General features: G+C 36.9%; 1 protein-coding gene across 8 annotated transcripts in view; it reads left to right on the top strand.

The window, feature by feature from the left end:
* The window catches only part of PPIP5K2 (diphosphoinositol pentakisphosphate kinase 2), a 99136-nt gene that overhangs the window by 15706 nt on the left and 70309 nt on the right, over nt 1-13121 (top strand). For all 8 annotated transcript variants that reach the window (XM_073344611.1, XM_073344610.2, XM_073344612.2 and 5 more), the window contains exons 2-6: nt 1159-1544; nt 3662-3857; nt 4598-4688; nt 6863-6948; nt 12160-12314. In XM_073344611.1, the coding sequence (XP_073200712.1) occupies nt 1401-1544; nt 3662-3857; nt 4598-4688; nt 6863-6948; nt 12160-12314 (672 nt within the window). In that variant the 5' untranslated portion in view covers nt 1159-1400. The remainder of the gene's footprint in view (nt 1-1158; nt 1545-3661; nt 3858-4597; nt 4689-6862; nt 6949-12159; nt 12315-13121) is intronic.

The following is a 13121-nucleotide window of genomic DNA, read 5'->3' on the forward strand; positions in this document are numbered from 1 at the left end:
GCCGAGACTACCTCTTTAACATGCCTAAAATATTTGTGTATCTGAGACGTGCAGAGCAGCTATTTGGCACTCAGCCCACATCTTTATCAAACATTATGCCCTAGGTTTGGTGATGTGAGCGGTTCTTAGTTAGCTGTAGTTAAGACACAGGACCCGCCTCCTGTTAATTTGGAACTGCTAGCTAGTCTCCATAAGAGGGATCCACATAAAGACTCAGAGAAAGAACAGTTGCTTACTTTACAAGTAATTGTGATTCTTTGTTTTGTCTGTGTGGATCCCAGAAGTTACAGATTACAACAGGAGATTGATCATCTGGGCTCTTTCGTTCTATAGACAACTGTTTTGGCCAAGTTACTTTGCTGTGCTTCAGATTTCTGCTTAAATGGGCATAATATATGTCTTCATCATAAAAGCATTGAGTCTTTATGTTTATAAACCGCTTTGATACTGAAATGAAAGTCACTGTAAATGTTTACATTTGTGTTTATCTATTTAGTGTAGAAGTAGCATTTATTTTGCAATCTTTTTTTTAAAATGGGCTGGAAAAAATCATGCTGTCAAGTAGAAATATAATTGTTTCTCTGCTACTGCAGAATTTTATTTGAAGGTAGATCTATTTGCAGAACTTAACTGGCTTTAAAATCTCTAATCATGGTGATTCCCTTTAATTTTTGGCTAATTTTGTAGAACACCTTTCTTTTTGTCTTTGTTAGTTGCATAATGTGATCAGAAAACTGTGTAGTAAAAAAGTAGCTGAAGTCAAGAATGGGAGTTAAATTTCTGAACTTCTAAAGAGAATTTTGTTCACTTCTCTAACAAAGGCAGAGGTAAAAAATATTTTCTGCACTTCATCTTTTTCAACCACCCTTCCTGATGGAAAAAAATCTGCTTTTGACTCATATTTTCCTTTGTTTCATGATTGATTCCTGTGGATCAATGATTAAACTGTGAATCAATCTCAGAAATAACCTTTCCCCCTAAAATACACATTTATTTAAGACTACTTTTAGTCTGTCTTGGAATTTTTAATTATTTTGGCACTTTTTCCTGACCATTTGTGTATTTTTTGCGCCAGATGATAAGTTTGAAAATTGTGATATAAAACAATGGTTCCATGAAACGTAACTTTTTTCAGGAATTGTTTGTTCTTTCCTTTAGGATAAAAGATTGCCCTCTCAGAGAAACTTAACCTATGGGGTTTTGTTGGAGCAACAACTCAATGAACTGATGATAGCTGTTAAAGTGCATTTGGCAGCTGACTTTGTCACAGTAACAAGTGACTGCAAGAAGTGACAAACTGCAAAGGATTTGTATGTTCCCTGGCTACGGAGAATATGCACAGTATCTCAGCTATTGGAGTGGCTGTAGTTTCAACATAGATCAGTTTAGTGCTTGTAAAGATGTCTGTTAGTGCAACAGAGAGTGACGCTCCTAGGTTCTTTGTGGGTGGCGAAGATGGAGATGAATTATTGGATTCATCCAGATCTGTCAACTTCGATCATTTCTATGACCATGCAGAAGAGGAGGATGAAGAGTATGATTCTGTAAGTACTGTAGGAAAGTGTCTTTTTTTTTTTTTTTTTTTAAGGTATAGTTAATGGCATTACTTGAAAATACTAAACGCTGAGAAATATTCTTCTCAGAATTTACGGGTACTGTGCTCATAATATGCATTAGGAGTTTGATTCTGTTAGTTCCTGAGGCATTAGACTCAACCCAGCAAAATATTTGAGCACATGCTTAACTTAAATCATGAGTAGTCTACTAAATTCAAAGTTAAGCATGTGCTTAAGTGCTTTGGTCAGTTGGAGCCAGGTAGCTCAGAATCTTGCAGGAATGAGTCCTTTGTGCAACATGTAGAAATAAAGGCATCAATAAAAATAACATGACTTTATGGTCTTAGAATAAGTATGCCTACTAGCATATTTGTAGCTACTTTCTGTTGCTGCTACAGGACTCTTATTAGGTCTTCATCAGTGTAGTATAAAAGTACCTACTCAGATTACTTTAAAAAGATGGGGTCTTAATGGCTGCTGTTGGTAAGTCAAGATATTAACCCAGAGAAAAAAATATTTTTATAAAAATATTTCAATTTAGAAAATCACTGATTAAGGTCCTTGTTTCAGCTTTAATATGAAATCATGTTATATGAAGAAAGTCACATGCTAATAAACTCTAAAAAAAAAATTCTGAATTTTTTTTCCCTTGTATGTTGCTTCAAGGTCACATATGTGCAATTTTCTGGTGCTACAAGTTTGTCCGTAAGCAAGTACTCAGCCTCTGAAATCTTGCAATTTAATTTACATTGTACTGTACTGTGCTTCTAAAGCAGTGATCTAAAATTGATACTTGGATGATCGTATGGTCACTCATGATTATCATGGTAGGGTAGTGGATGGAAAATAAGTAAGATTTTTTTCATTCCCTCAATTATTCCTCATTTTCCAGTAATTGACAGCCACCTTTCCACTCTCCTGTTGTTTATTACACTGGTCTCTAGAAACTCACACAAGGAAGTAGGTTTATTTTATTTTTATTTATTTAAAGCATCAATAGATGGTCTTTCAGAAGGTTCTGAGCTTGGAGTTACAGTTGGTGTATTTGCTAACATCTTAGCTTGACTGATATAGCAGTTCTTGCTTTGCAGTCCATCTAAATTATTATGCTATAACTCTTTAAAACTACAGTTCATAGCTCAGCCTTTGCTTCAAAATAATACTAGCAGATGCATAACTTCTGACTTCTACAGGAAGTGGTCACTAGACTACATTTTCATTGATTGTGGGCATGTTTGCTTATAAGCTAAGCACAATAAACTGTTAATGAATCATAAGGCTGCACAGTTAAAATCTATTTGGAAATGCAAACTAAGCATCCAGTAGCATTTGATAGCTTGGACTGTATTGGCTTTTCATATATTTGTGGTATACATTAAGAAAAAGTTGTACACTACACATTTAAATAAATCCACTTAAAATTGTCACATTTTCTTATCTCTAAAAACTTTGCTTTCCTCTTTTGCTGTTTGAAAGATCCACTGAAAAAAGGAGAAACCAATATAAAGAGAGAGTGTGAAACTGTCTATACAGGAAGTGTTGTGACATGCACAAAGTAAACAGGAAAACTAGAGATTTTTCTCTAATCTGTTACAATAATCCTACTTTACTTGTAACAATAGTGTGTAATAAAATAAAAGGAGGTTTGGAGCTTCTAGGTATGTCTAAATTATTTACATTAATTTCCAAGGGATTCTTCTGCATAATCTCATTTGGGTTTTGACATTCACAGCTCAGTTTTTGATTCTCTCAAATTTGTGCCTGAGAAAAGGACCCATAACAATATTCATAAGTGTGCGGTAGTGCACCTGAACTGGTAAAGAATTATTGCAACACCAGTACTGCTGACAGTTTGTCAGGTCATTCTTCACGTGGCAATAGTAAGGCAAATTGTTAAACACTGTTTTTTCTGAACATCTAATATTGCAAATTGCTAGATGATGGTTTAAAAGTAAAATCTACAAATGTTGGACTGAAATATAATGTCCCTGTTAATTGACTGGTAAAGCACTTATTGTACGCTGGGAATACTTAATCACTTTCACTACCACCACAAACAAAAAAAACCCCAAACCACTAACTCTTAACTTTATTTTTTGTGTTAGCCACCAGAAAGGCTGATTGTGGTTGGGATATGTTCCATGGCAAAGAAATCCAAGTCCAAACCAATGAACGAAATTCTGGAACGCCTCTCCATGTTTAAGTACATCACAGTGGTAATATTTGAAGAGGATGTCATTTTGAATGAACCTGTAGAAAACTGGCCTTTATGTGACTGTCTCATTTCTTTTCATTCTAAAGGTAAAGCTTTTCAAGTAGTAACATGAACCTCTAACTTCATTTTAGACTTTTTTTTTAAATTCTTTTATTTGAATATTTAGCCTAATTAAAGTTTCTAGGGCTTTTTGTTTGGGGTATTTGAAAAATATTAACATCACAATTATAATATTTTAAACCCAGCTTTTAGTATTTCCGTTATTACAGTATTTAAATATTACTGTATTAAATTGTTTGGGATCATCTAGTCTGGTGTGGCTTTTGAAATCTAATGGCTGACCTTGCAAATAACATTTACTTATGAAGCTATCAGATGTATTTGTTCACCTCAGCCCAGTAAGCACAGGACCATTCTCACTTAAAGAAATACTTCTGTACATCTCTTGAGGAATCTTGCTCTATAAACAACTTTCATTTTGGATAGTCACATCCCTCTACCTCTTCCCTCTGTATACTGGCAAAATACCAAATTATTCAGTGACTGGAGATGTAGAACATAGTTTTCTAATGGTTGGAACAAAAGGGCAAGTTAGACTACCAGAAAACTCTTTTCCTCTGGCTCCTTGATTTACTGGGTTACTAGGCTACTCTGACTTTTGTGCTTAGGTCAATTCAGCTATAGATCACACTGATTAAAACAAAAATAAAAAAACCTCTACTCATTCAGGTCATATGTATAATATTGAAATTTGGGTTTTTTTTAGCCAAATACTTAAACATGGCACTAGTAAGTTAATATATATTCCTTAATAAACCTTATTTAGGATTTCCACTGGACAAAGCAGTTGCCTATGCAAAACTCAGGAATCCGTTTGTAATCAATGACTTGAATATGCAGTATCGCATACAAGATAGGTAAGTAATAACTACAAATCAGATATAAACCACTTCAGCTCTATTTTGCTGAAAATCAGCAAATAAAATAAGTATTTAAGACTGTGAAATACTGGAGATATGTAATATCTCAATCATCACAATGACAACACCAATATGTGCATCATTCTAGAGTAGACATTTGACAGTATCTCAAGTGTGTGTGTGTGTGTGTATATATATATATACACACATATTCTTATGTTCTTACATACATGTAGAAGACAATAAATTACAAAACAAATGACTAGTAAATAATAAATAGGTGTATCTTGTTGACCGTAATCTGGTATTGGACTGTACTTCCCCTTTGATCAATACTTTAGAATTATTTATCGCTTTATGTTGCGGTATCTCTTAGAGACCTGGTCTAGGTCAGGACCTCATAGTGCTAGGTTCTGTGCAAACATATAGTAAATGACAACTCCTGCCTCAAATTGTTTACAGTCTGAAAGTAAATCTAGAATGGAGTAAAGGCGGTGCCTTTCTCAATTTGGAAAGATTTAGCATATAGTGTGTACTACTGCGGTCGAAATAGTAATTGCAAGTTATCTCGCTTAGGTATGTCCCGACTGTCCTTCCCTTACCCACACCAGTTGAGTCTGTGAAGCAAGCAGTGAGATCCTGATGAGTTTTTAAAATTAATTAAATGAGTTTAATTTTTTTTTACTTTCAACTTTGTTCTGTGTAATTGAGCTGTAGCTCACGAAAGCTTATGCTCAAATAAATTGGTTAGTCTCTAAGGTGCCACGTTACTCTGAAACCAGTCTCAAAGTATTATTCCATGAGCATTTCACTTTGTCGTTGCACAAGACACTTAGTGACAAACATTTAAAGATATTAGCAAGGGTCGGGGCCAGACCACGTGTTTCCCAGAAGCCGCAGCATGGCCCCCCTCTGGCTCCTATGTACTCCAATGGGAGCTGCAGGGGCGCTGCCTGCAGATGAGGCAGCATGCAGATCTGCCCTACCGTGCATAGGAGCCAGAGAAGGGACATGCCACTGCTTCCAGGAGCCACTTGAGGTAAGAGCCGCTCGGAGCCTGCACCCCCTGAGTCTCCCCCCGAGCCCCAACCCCTTGTCCCAGCCCTGATCCCCCTCCTGCTCTCCAGACCCCTCGATCCCAGCCTGGAGCACCCTCCTGCACCCCAAACCTCTCATCTTCAGCCCCACCCCAGAGCCTGCACCCCCAGCCAGAACCTGCACCTCTTCCCGCATCCGTGCTCCAGCCCTGATCTCCCTGCAGCCCTCCGAACCCCTCGGTCTCAGCCCAGAGCATTCTCCTACACTCCAAACTCCTCATCCCAAGCCCCACCCCATAGCTCGCTCTCCAACCCCAATTTTGTGAGCGTTGATGGCCCATCATATGATTTCTATTTCCCGATGTGGCCCTCAGGCCAAAAAGTTTGCCCACCCCTGTATTAAACAGATGAGTCTCACTGACGTGCACAGAGAAGTTAGCTATGTCCCAAAAAGTCAGCTGTTACAGTTCATATACTATTTGTTATACTTATGTACAACATTATTTGTCGAGTTCATGTGGTTTATTTGCTAAGTTTTTATCTAAAAAACTTATACAAAGCAAAAGCCTGTTCAGATGTTAGTGTTCCGAATCCCCATTGTCATCCAAAGTATCTTCCCTGTCTGCATCACGAGCTGGAGAAGAGTTCTGGGTAGCTCAAAAGCTTGTCTCTTTCACCAACAGAAATTGGTCCAATTAAAGATATTATCTGACCCACATTTTCTCTTTCCATCATGAAAAGCAAATATTAACAAATGAATAGTATAGAAACACTGGAGCCTTTTGTATAGTTCAAAAAAAAAAAGTAAAATTTCAAACACAACAAGTAGTTGCAACAATGCACAAGCATTTCAACAAATTTGGAATTGCACTTGCATTGAATAAGTCTCTCCGTACTCTGCTGGTCCAGTCTTGTGACAAGCTAAAAATGTTGGTATTGCAATTTGCACTGGTTTAGTGACATTGGTGTGAAGTGCAACTGTCTAAATAGACATCCCTTAAAGCACTGTGTACGTGAACAGAGTACCATGATAGTTATTATATAAAGTAAGCTTTGTGTTTCATGAACTATAAAATGTAAAAATGGTTCGAACTTTGTCGCTTTGGTTGGATAACTTTTGTGCTCTTCTTTTAGGAGAGAAGTGTATAGCATCCTCAAAGCTGAAGGCATTTTACTTCCTCGTTATGCAATTCTGAACCGTGATCCAAACAATCCCAAAGGTAACAGATTTTCTTAACTTTCTTATTAAGGTCCTATTTTTACAACTTGGAATATTTTGTTAAACATTTTGAATAGTAACCTTTAACTTACTGAACCCTCTGCTTGCCTGCACCCACTTCTGTGCCCCTTGCCTTTAATTCAGTCAATGACTTCCTGCTCATTGCAAGGGGGAAGGAGATGGGGAGGAGCAGATGCTTACAGCAAAAGTTCCCTACAAAATGTAGTTTGTAACTTTGCTATGGAGATGCTTCTAACTTTTGCACTTGCCATGGTCCATCAGAAGCAGTCCCATCCTGAATAACTTTACCAGTCTGGCTGGTTGGTCTCCCTCTGCCCAGTATAATGAGACCACAGAAGGCACAGGATACTGGGAGACAGTAGGAGGAGCTAATATTTTGAACTGGCTGAGGGCTGTCGTTCTGAAGCATGCTAGGGATGAATTGGTACCAGGGAGCCTGCACAGACAATGTGTTAACGCGTCAACAGACTTACAACAAAGATGTTGCTCCTGGGCTAAAAGGGTCAACATCAACAATTATGGCAAATATGCAAATAACTTCATAATGAAACCAGGCTGTCCAAGCTTCTATTGATCTAACTAAGGTATCTGAACGCTACACAGTCTAATGTATTTATACTCACAACACACCTGTCAGGCAGGAAAGTGCTACTATTTATTTTTTACAGATGGGAATTGAAGTACAGAGACTGTATTTAATTAAATAAATACTGCTGGGAATTTTGTGATTAAGAGGCACTTAATTTCCCAGATATAGATAGGATGACAAATGCCACAGTACGAGTAATAGGGCCTAGATTTTTCCTTAATGTGATAGCTGACAGATTTCGACACCAAATAGTCACCAAACCAACAAGAGGTGATGCCATTTTAGATTTTGTATTGATGGATAGTTGAGGACCTCATAGAAGAACTCGTGGTTGGAGACAACCTTGGTTTGAGGGATCATGAACTAATTCAGTTTAAACCAAATGGAAGGAGAAACAACAATAGGTCTGCAACTAGGGTCCTTGATTTCAAATGGGAAAACTTTTAAAAATTAAGAGAATTAGGGAAGTGGACTGGACTGTACTGGAGAACTTAAGGATCTGAATGTGGAGGAGGCTTGGAATTACTTTAAGTCAAGGTTGCAAAAGCTATCGGAAGCCTGCATCCCAAGCAAGGACAAAAAATTCATGGGGAGAGGTTGCAGAGCAAACTGGATGAGCAAGCATCTCAGTTGATTAAGAGAAAGCAGAAAGCCTACAAGGAGTGGAAGATGGGATGAATTAGCAAGGAAAGCTACCTCTTGGAGATCAGAAAGTGTAACTGTCTGGCTGGTGGTTCTTGCTGACATGCTCTGGGTCCAACTGATCACCATATTTGGGGTTGGGAGGGAATTTTCTCCCTGGATTAAATTGGCACAGATTTTGGGTGGGTTTTTTTTTTTTTTTTGGTTTATTTTTGCCTTCCCCTGCAGCATGGGTCACTTGCAGGTTTAAAGTATAGTAAATGGATTTTCTGTAACTTGAAGTCTTTAAATCATGACTTGAGGACTTCTGTAACTCAGCTAGATGTTAGGGGTCTATTATAGGAGAGGGTGGGTGAGGTTCTGTGCCTGTTGTATGCAGGAGGTCAGACTAGATGATTTTGATGTTTCTTTCTGTCCTTAAAGTCTGAGTCCTTGAAAATTCACTCTGCTTAAGATTGTTGCGTTGGAATCCGATTTATATATTGTTTGGTTTTTTAAAAAAAACAGAAGTTTCTTCCTCACTAGAAGTGCAAATCTCAGTGCATCCTTAACTGCGTATCGGCCTACTGATGATTCCCTAATACTTTAAAAAAAAATGTATCAAATTTTAGTTTTTATGTAAATCTTGTAAGATGTTATAGCTAAAACTGAGAGAGAATCCACAAAAAAAGGGTTTAGGGAACTTTGGGATTGAGGGAAATTCCACAGTTGTGTTCCCTGAATATAACTAATTTCCTCTTTTGCGGGGGGGGTGGGGGGGAGTTGAATGGTGTGTCATAAAAACTGGAAAAACTATGAAGTTTTGAAGGCAAGCTGAGAGCATAGGTCAGAATTTTCCAAAATTATCGGTAATTTTAAAGTAAAACATTAAGTGCCTCAAGCACTTTCAGTTGATTTTCAGTGAAGTATAAATCACTTTTGAAAATAGGGCTTGGGCTCATAAGTTAATGAGGCATTTTTGGAAAATTGTACCCATTGGTACCTCAAAATTTGGAAGCTTAACTTGACTCCTGTTAGAGACCTGAATTTCAAAAAGTTCCGAGTACCCCTGATTAGAAACTGTTAAAATAATACAATGGATACTGTTAAAATAATACAGTCGAACTTCAGACTTGGTGTAACAAAATATAACACAGCTAGACGGACAGGAGTTAGAGCATTAAGATAACCCGGCAAAAACTAGTGGAAAGTATAATTTTTTTGTTCATGTTGTGTGTGTATATAGACTCAGTATTTTATGTCACTGCAATAGAAAGTCATAAAAGGATTTGAATGAGGAGAGACTATGGCCTGGTATCTTACCTCAGGAAAGGCATTTCACATATAAGGGCAGCTTGAAAGAAAATGGGATATTTGAAGTGGACTAATGGATATTGAGACTGGTATCACTAAGATGGTTTGGCAGGAAGGCTATTAGAGACCCATTTTTGGAGAAATGGATGTCCCTTGCCTACTAGGTCTTAATCACATTTATAGTAGAGACATTGAACCTGGATCCTTCTAATATATATGGACAAATATTCTCACACCTAATGTTGCCAGGAGAGGGAAGAAGGAATGAAGATGTAAATATAGCTGTGATAGCCATAAATGAAACAATCTTACTTCAAGAATAATTCATAAAGTCACTTACTTACATCATCCATTTAACTATTGAAGTCTCTTTGTTGCCCCCCTTTTTATTGTGTATTGCATTTGAGTCCAGTACAGGCACTCACTTTCATCAGATTCTAGCTCTTGTATCATAAACTTTTTAAAATACAAACCACAGCCAGGAAATTGCACATGGCCTGCTTAAGCAAATATTGTAGCTGGCTGGACTTTGTGCAATAGGCAACTTGAAAAAAGTGAACTCAATTCAGTTAGAAATTGCAATACAAGGTACTGAAAGTTTGCCAAGTGTTTCTGTATCCATTATGATGCAGTCTTACAGTTTATTCCATTAATAGATACTTAGTTTCAGAGATTTTAAGATTTTTGTATTTTTAATTTCATTGGTGGTAGAATTGTAGCATGCTATATAAGTTATCTCAAAAATCTGAATTTCTATCTAAGGGTTAGTTTTTAATTTAATATATGGCAGTGAACATGGTTGGTTTGAGATGATTAAACAGACACTTTGGGACAGATCATTCATAAAAATAGTACAATATTTGAAACGGAACAGAATTATTTCTTGAGGTTATGTACAAGGATATGCATCTTCTTGAGGTAAGAGGGTGAGGGGAGAGATGCTAAGGTGAAGAAAACATTGATATGCCAAGGCTGGCTCTGCCCAGTGTGGAAGGATGTGACAATGATGGCTTCTTTCCCTGTTCTGTAATGCCAAGGGGATTGTTATGAGCAGGTGTTTCAGAATAGAGGCTGGCGCTCTCTCTCCCTGAAATTGAGGGACTGAGGCAAGCAGAGTGGATTAAAAAAAGATCAGTTATTTAAAAATCTTTTTTTAATAGCATTTTTTGTTAAAATACAATAGTTTTCTTTTAAAACTTTTCAATTAAATTTGAAACTATCATAACTCACATTAAGAACGAAACTTGCTATAATTTATTAAAAAATCGTTAAAATACAATGGAAAAAATCAGGCAATACATGTTTGCCGCCAAAGTTTTAAAAGACAGACCAGTGAACTTGTGGAATTCGCTGGCGAAGCATGTGGAACCAGTGTTTGTAGAAGCCCTGGACTTGACTTTGGTAGCAGTAGCTTCTTCTGCAGGCTCAGAGAATATTTTCTTTATTCAGTTTATTCAACTAGTTGAGTTCAGCGACTAGTTAATCAAATGTTGAGAATCCGATTGGGAGCTGAAAAAGTAGGAAAGCTTATTTTTCTCTCCACTATATGAATAAAAATGAGGTTTAGAGGATGAGATCTATTAGTTCTAAAATCTGGAAGGACATGGTTACCAGAAACAGTCAGTTCAGTTCACTAACTATTGGTAATGCATCCTTTTTTTAAAAACAGATCAGTTTTAAATGTAAAACATGTTTTGAAAAACTCCTTCTTCTTATGTATCATGCACATTTAAGGTAGTTTTATTTAACAAATAAACAATTTTAAAATGCTAGTTTTATACCTTTTTAATTGAATTCAAGTTTCCATCCACAAATGACAAATCATGAATAGAAAATCAATCTAGTACATAAGAAATGTATCATTCACCATTTTCTGCCTTAATAAATGGATCAATTAAGCACCTGAATAAATGTATGTTCAATTATATAATTGCTTAAATAAATGTGTATAGGTAGCAAAAAGAAGTACTAAATTACACCAACCATTGGGAATCTGCCTTTCTTTAGGAAAATAATGTACAAAGGCAAAATGTGATTAAAATTGGTGATTTAAATCAAAGTTTCATATATGCTCATTTAACTCATAATTAAATTGCTTTGGTTTAAATCACTCCACACAGGAAGCAGGGGTGGTAGAGATGCTGGTGCGTTCTTTCTCTGTGCCTAAATGGTGCTTGTAAGTCACTGTTGCACTGAGAAAGTACTTCCCAGTGACCCGCAGGGAAGAAACACAGATACTCCCCAGCCAAAGTGAGTTCCCTTCCTGCACCAATACGGATGGCAGAGAGCTGCTAAGTTATGGAGAGGAGGGTGATGAGCAGGCAACAGTGCACCAAAGTTCACTGGTTAAGTGTTTTAGGGCTGGGCTGAGCCCAGCACTGATTGAATTGAATAGAATAGAGTAGAGGCCCATCCCCAGTTTGTAGCAGGGAGATTTTCTGGTGCCAAATCTGGGTCTGTTCTTAGTACTTCCTTCCTTGAATAACTGCTCCAAACATGATTTATAAGAACTTAAATTGGTGATTCCATTTCAATAGTTCAATATTTTTCTTGTCTTAAACTGAAGACTAAAGATATTAATTAATTTTTTTGAAAGTGAGCAGTTGTGACTTTTATTGTATACTGTTACCACATGATATCGTCTTTAATTTATGCTCATTTCTCTAGAATGCAATTTGATTGAAGGAGAAGACCAGGTGGAGGTGAATGGGGAAGTTTTCCAAAAGCCATTTGTAGAGAAGCCAGTGAGTGCCGAGGACCACAATGTATACATTTATTATCCAACATCTGCTGGCGGTGGAAGCCAAAGGCTTTTTCGAAAGGTGCGGAAATTGCCACACTTAAATTATTTAAAAATGTTTTTGTACTGAATGACTGTAATCTTGGTTCTATTATAGTGACTTAAAAAAACCTGAAACCCCAAAATATTTTTGGAGAATCTGATGCAAATCTATACAAACCAGAATCAAAAGACCAAATTCTCTAGCAGAGGTATGGCCTTTGTACCACAGAAGTTGTATGAAAAGGGTCTGTAATCTACCTACAGATGCTCAGCAGACGAGTTTCTTAACATAGAGGAGGTCCGCTAGGATATCCACACTGCAACCAGGGTCTGCTTCTCTGCCCACCATCTTGTTGTGCATATGAATGGATTTATTTTCAAGAATACAAGTTGCCTAATATAGTGGTGGTTTAAACTAAACTGATGAGAGAACATACACAAACTCCTCTTAATGAGGTTGTTGAATTTTCACCTCAAATACTTGAACAGGTCGGAACTGAAGCTGTTATAGAGATCTGTTGACCTGAATCTGTTGACTAAAACAAGGTTCTTTCTAGTGACAATGCATTCCTACTAACTTTTGATTAATTAAAAAGTCATTGCAATTAACAATGAGGATGCATACTGAGGCTGGATGTAATGTAACTTTGTGTGTAGCCTAAATGTTGTACTGTGTAATTTCAGAATCTGTGTCCTTAATTTGGTAGTGCTGCAGTATATTAGCACAGAGGTAGCATGGTACCATTTTATGGTAAAGAAGTACTCAGTCATTTGGGAAACTTTTTATTTAATATTTTCAACCTCTATTAAATAGATATGACTTCATAGTCAAGTCTTGAGATTAAAC

The sequence above is a fragment of the Lepidochelys kempii genome, chromosome 5 (genome assembly GCF_965140285.1).
Source record: "Lepidochelys kempii isolate rLepKem1 chromosome 5, rLepKem1.hap1, whole genome shotgun sequence".
NCBI lineage: Eukaryota > Metazoa > Chordata > Testudines > Cheloniidae > Lepidochelys > Lepidochelys kempii.